The sequence below is a fragment of the Salvelinus fontinalis genome, chromosome 29 (genome assembly GCF_029448725.1).
Source record: "Salvelinus fontinalis isolate EN_2023a chromosome 29, ASM2944872v1, whole genome shotgun sequence".
Classification (NCBI taxonomy): domain Eukaryota; kingdom Metazoa; phylum Chordata; class Actinopteri; order Salmoniformes; family Salmonidae; genus Salvelinus; species Salvelinus fontinalis.
The window spans coordinates 15,430,191-15,436,190 of record NC_074693.1 but is presented as its reverse complement, the minus strand read 5'-3'; the positions used below and the strand labels follow the sequence as shown (position 1 = coordinate 15,436,190).

Sequence of the window (6,000 nt, the reverse complement as noted above, 5' to 3'; positions counted from 1 at the left end):
CATCAACAGAGAAGTATTCACAGAGAAGCATCCACAGAGAAGCATCCACAGAGAAGCATTCACAGAGAAGCATCCACAGAGAAGCATTCACAGAGAAGCATCCACAGAGAAGCATTCACAGAGAAGCATTCACAGAGAAGTATTCACAGAGAAGTATTCACAGAGAAGCATCCACAGAGAAGTATTCACAGAGAAGTATTCACAGAGAAGCATCCACAGAGAAGCATTCACAGAGAAGTATTCACAGAGAAGCATTCACAGAGAAGCATTCACAGAGAAGCATTCACAGAGAAGCATTCACAGAGAAGTATTCACAGAGAAGCATCAACAGAGAAGTATTCACAGAGAAGTATTCACAGAGAAGCATTCACAGAGAAGCATCCACAGAGAAGCATTTACAGAGAAGCATTCACAGAGAAGCATCCACAGAGACGCATTCACAGAGAAGCATCCACAGAGAAGCATTCACAGAGAAGCATTCACAGAGAAGTATTCACAGAGAAGCATTCACAGAGAAGTATTCACAGAGAAGCATTCACAGAGAAGTATTCACAGAGAAGTATTCACAGAGAAGCATCAACAGAGAAGCATTCACAGAGAAGCATCAACAGAGAAGTATTCACAGAGAAGCATCCACAGAGAAGCATCAACAGAGAAGTATTCACAGAGAAGCATCCACAGAGAAGCATCCACAGAGAAGCATTCACAGAGAAGCATCCACAGAGAAGCATTCACAGAGAAGCATCCACAGAGAAGCATTCACAGAGAAGCATTCACAGAGAAGTATTCACAGAGAAGTATTCACAGAGAAGCATCCACAGAGAAGTATTCACAGAGAAGTATTCACAGAGAAGCATCCACAGAGAAGCATTCACAGAGAAGTATTCACAGAGAAGCATTCACAGAGAAGCATCCACAGAGAAGCATTCACAGAGAAGCATTCACAGAGAAGTATTCACAGAGAAGCATCAACAGAGAAGTATTCACAGAGAAGTATTCACAGAGAAGCATTCACAGAGAAGCATCCACAGAGAAGCATTTACAGAGAAGCATTCACACAGAAGCATCCACAGAGACGCATTCACAGAGAAGCATCCACAGAGAAGCATTCACAGAGAAGCATTCACAGAGAAGTATTCACAGAGAAGCATTCACAGAGAAGTATTCACAGAGAAGCATTCACAGAGAAGTATTCACAGAGAAGTATTCACAGAGAAGCATCAGCAGAGAAGTATTCACAGAGAAGCATCAACAGAGAAGTATTCACAGAGAAGCATCCACAGAGAAGCATTCACAGAGAAGTATTCACAGAGAAGCATTCACAGAGAAGCATCAACAGAGAAGTATTCACAGAGAAGTATTCACAGAGAAGCATTCACAGAGAAGCATCAACAGAGAATTATTCACAGAGAAGCATCAACAGAGAAGTATTCACAGAGAAGCATCAACAGAGAAGCATTCACAGAGAAGCATCAACAGAGAAGTATTCATAGAGAAGCATCAACAGAGAAGTATTCATAGAGAAGCATCAACAGAGAAGTATTCACAGAGATGTATTCATAGAGAAGTATTCACAGAGAAGCATTCACAGAGAAGTATTCACAGAAAAGCATTCACAGAGAAGCATCCACAGAGAAGCATTCACAGTAAATACTGCATATTACCTTTAAATGTCAAATGCACTATAACGCAGATTGGATTGAATTCCAGGCTGAACCTTTCACACACACACACACACACACACACACACACACACACACACACACACACACACACACACACACACACACACACACACACACACACACACACACACACACACACACACACACACACACACACACACACACACACACACGTCATTTTATCTTCATATTGTAGCATATTGGGAGAAACGGCAAGTGAGTAGGCTAGGTACAGCCAGCCTCTCATGGAGGTAAATGTTGGATGATAATGTCAGTAGCTAGCCCAGCTCTGGACTGCTGTCTTGTGGTGTCACGGGGAGGTAAAAAAAAAATAATGGTACCTTTATTTCACTAGGAAAGTCAGTTAAGAACAAATTCTTATTTCCAATGACAGCCTACAGGTGAGAGATTTTTTTTACCTTGTCTGCTTGGGGATTCAACTCTTTTCGGTTACTGGCCCAACGCTCTAACCACTAGGCTACCTGCCGCAACAGGTAGCCTAGTGGTTAGAGAAGATGTCGTCCTTGACTCCTGCAGGAATAAAATTGGTTATTGGTGAAAGTGCAATAGATTCATTGGAGTTAATTGTTAATTAGCTTGTCTGCTCTTTATCTTGACAGATAACACTGTTAAAATGTGGTATTGTTTGTTTTAAGGAAAATGTATTGATAATAAACTGATATCGTTACAATTCAGTTTCAGATCCATTGTATTTACAGTCTATTGCTTTTTTTCAGCTTCAGTTTTCAGCTTCAGTTTCAGCTTCGGTCTTCAGCTTCAGTTTCAGCTTCAGTTTTCAGCTTCAGTTTTCAGCTTCAGTTTTCAGCTTCAGTTTCAGCTTCAGTTTTTAGCTTCAGTTTCAGCTTCAGTTTTCAGCCTCAGTTTCAGCTTCAGTTTTCAGCTTCGGTTTTCAGCTTCAGTTTTCAGCTTCCGTTTCAGCTTCGGTCTTCAGCTTCGGTTTTCAGCTTCAGTTTCAGCTTCGGTCTTCAGCTTCAGTTTCAGCTTCAGTTTTCAGCTTCAGTTTTCAGCTTCAGTTTCAGCTTCGGTCTTCAGCTTCAGTTTCAGCTTCGGTCTTCAGCTTCAGTTTCAGCTTCAGTTTTCAGCTTCAGTTTTCAGCTTCAGTTTTCAGCTTCAGTTTCAGCTTCAGTTTTCAGCTTCAGTTTCAGCTTCAGTTTTCAGCCTCAGTTTCAGCTTCAGTTTTCAGCTTCGGTCTTCAGCTTCGGTCTTCAGCTTCAGTTTTCAGCTTTAGTTTCAGCTTCGGTCTTCAGCTTCAGTTTTCAGCTTCAGTTTGATGTAGTTTAAGAGAACATTGTCACTTGAACACTTTTTTAGGTAATTCTATTACCGTTGGGTCTACCGATGCTAGGTGCTGTAACAGGTCGTCATTGTAAATAAGAATGTGTTCCTCTTGAATGTTATGGCAAAATGTATAGTTCTGCCTAAATAAACAAAATTAATTATGTTTCCTGAGATGGTCATAAAATATCTGGTAATGCTGGATAGTTCTAGAAAGGTCTGGAATTCACCTTTTCAGGGGATTTAAAAAATAAATAAATTGGTGAGATGTAGTCACTTTTGAGGACACAACATCAAGTATTTAGTACAAATATGAAAATAAATAAAAAATATCAATCAAAACATCATATATACATATTGTTTTTTTCCCCTATTCAACAAAAGTGGGGGAATTGGGCTTGAAATCACTTAAGTGCTTTCTAAATATAACAGTAATCAAATCATAAACAACTTACTATAAGATTTAACCTGTCATTCAGGTCAGGTTGGGCAGATCCCCACCCAGTGGCGGTCACTCATAGGGACACTACGTCGCCGTAAAATCTACGGGGAGAAAATTCAAGCCCCTTGGGTTCTGCCATAGAGTTAAATTAGAAGTGCCCATCCAAAAATGCTCAAGACTATTGGCCACAAACAAAATTACGTCATATCACGTTATATCTACAGTAGCTTTGATTGGACTGACCATGTCAACATCATACTTTCACAATCTTAGCTAGCATGCTAGCAGTCCTCATCATGAATCAAGTCAACAATCTACTGGCAAATCCTTTTCAATCCTTGTCATATGAGGAGAAATTATGAAGAGAAATTATAGATTAAATGTATTGGTGCTCATCAGCCATTGGACATAAACATTACACAACAATGAAATCGCAAATTCAACAATGAGTGGTTTGGAAGGAATCAGTGGCTAACTGCAAGAGTTGCAAAGCAATCACTAGCCTGCTATTCAGTGGAGTGGGTGTGTGGTCCAAATCTGTGTTTAACGGTCTCTTTTCCAAGCTTAAAAGGGATAAACATTCAACATTGGCCATGCTGTCAATCCAGCATGACTTCTGTCGCTTTCAAAACACCTGGAAACTCAGATCTGGGAAATGTCGGACTTCAGTGAGTTCAAGACAACTGGGAACTCGGGGAAAAAAACGAGCTTCGACTGGGAAAATACGTTTTAAACGGTCATCCAACTCGGAAACTCGGGCCTCTTTCTCGAGCTCCGACCTGAAGATCACTAATGTCTTGATTGGACCTTGTGTTTTTCAGAGAATGCCAGACTTTGATGACAAAATTTGCCCACGAAGGACCGCTGCGCCACCTTCCTGTTCAACTGAGCCCAGCACAACAAGGTCAGTCAAAAAAAGTATGTACAGTATGCTGCTGCATAAATGATGTAATATGCCAGGGAGATATGTATACTGTAGCTAAGAAAGTAATACTAAGTGTATGTTGTGTAGCAAGCTGTTAGTAGCCCATGTGCCTCACCCTAATAATTTGGTCCCTTTCCCCCTCAGAACTTAGCCTACTGTTCTGACTTGGTGGGGCACATGTAGCCCATAGCCTGTATTAGAGAAATGTCATCATTGAATATTGTAAGGGCTTTCATTGTCTGCTTATATGCCCCCTATATTTATCCTGAGGTTCTGACTTCCTGTACAGGGAGAATACTGTAATAACGGCTGAACAAATAGTTATTTTGACTATATTGACTGGCTTGCTCATTAATTACTTATTCGAAATTATGGCTTGCCTCTTATCCGCTCGTTGTCCCCTTATGCCATAGTTTGTACATCTCAATTGTCAGTAGAAACCACATTTGTTTAAGCAAGTCAGCCATATCAGCTATGTTTTTTTAAAGGCAGTAAATGAGGCTGAATTAACTGTTTCGCTGCCAGACAAGGCTCCACTGAAAGCCAGGCGTAGCAGTGGTAAGGTGTTGGGAATGCTGTTGGGACTCTGCTGTTTGGACAGCTTTATGTAGGCCCTAACAGTTTGTTGGCTCTGTTTGTCACAGTTATACTCCAATTAATGTATTGTTTAGTGTTGTGTAGATTTCGTCCATCTCTGACCAAGAGAAAATTATCGAATTTCAATTCTACAAAATGATTTAGTATCTTTTCATGTTGAGAGCTCTAAATCCGGCAGAGTATCACAGCGGGAGGAAACGATGATTTCTGGATTTGCTAGACTGTCACCGTTCATATGTAGTCTCCCAGGCTGGGATTTTGTCAGGAAAGGCCAGAAAATGTGACATGTCTCTCCCTACGCAAATGTGGGGTGTGAAACCTGACACTTGAAGTCAGGTCCACTGACAGAGTGGTGGAGGAGAGCAGACAGGTGGGGCTTCCTGGCTCCATAAGGACCCTACAACTTCCAAAGAAGAACTTGAACCTTTATTTAACCTGGCAAGTCAGTTCAGAACAAATTCATATTTTACAATGACAGCCTATCCCGACCAAACCCCTCCCCTAAACCATGACGATGCTGAGCCAATTGTGCGCCGCCCTATGGGACTCCCAATCACGGCCGGTTGTGATACAGCCCGGGATCAAACCAGGGTCTTTAGTGACACCTCTAGCATTGAGATGCAGGGCCTTAGACCGCTGCGCCACTCGGGAACCCTGTCGGAACCAGTCCAGGACCGTTCAAATAGGGGACTTAACATCTAAGATTGACTTACCTGTATCACTTTTGTATTAACTGTACAAACTGTCCTAATTTTGCTGGACCCCGGGAAGAGTAGCTGCTGCTTTGGCATGGTGATCCATAATGAAAAGAAATACAAATAGAAATAAATAAAAGGTTAAAACATCACTTTATAGAAACATCACTTTGAATCGGTCAGTTCAGAACATGTTTTATCAAGGAGACGCCTAATAGTATTGACCGTTGATCATTAGATCCCATCAATTAGTGTTGTAGCTAAGACCACTTGGGGGTAATTATGAAAGGGTTATCAACGTATCATGGTCTCGTGATTAAGACGTCTCCCGTGGACAAAAAAATAAATCCTTTTTATTTC

At 41.2% G+C, this 6,000-nt stretch overlaps 1 protein-coding gene across 1 annotated transcript in view; it reads left to right on the top strand.

Annotated features, from left to right (window-relative positions):
• LOC129827465 (kelch-like protein 4) overlaps positions 1-6,000 on the top strand; it is an 89,572-nt gene that overhangs the window by 2,462 nt on the left and 81,110 nt on the right. The window contains exon 2 of the mRNA XM_055888350.1: positions 4,245-4,327. Within this exon, the coding sequence (XP_055744325.1) occupies positions 4,248-4,327 (80 nt within the window). The 5' untranslated portion in view covers positions 4,245-4,247. The remainder of the gene's footprint in view (positions 1-4,244; positions 4,328-6,000) is intronic.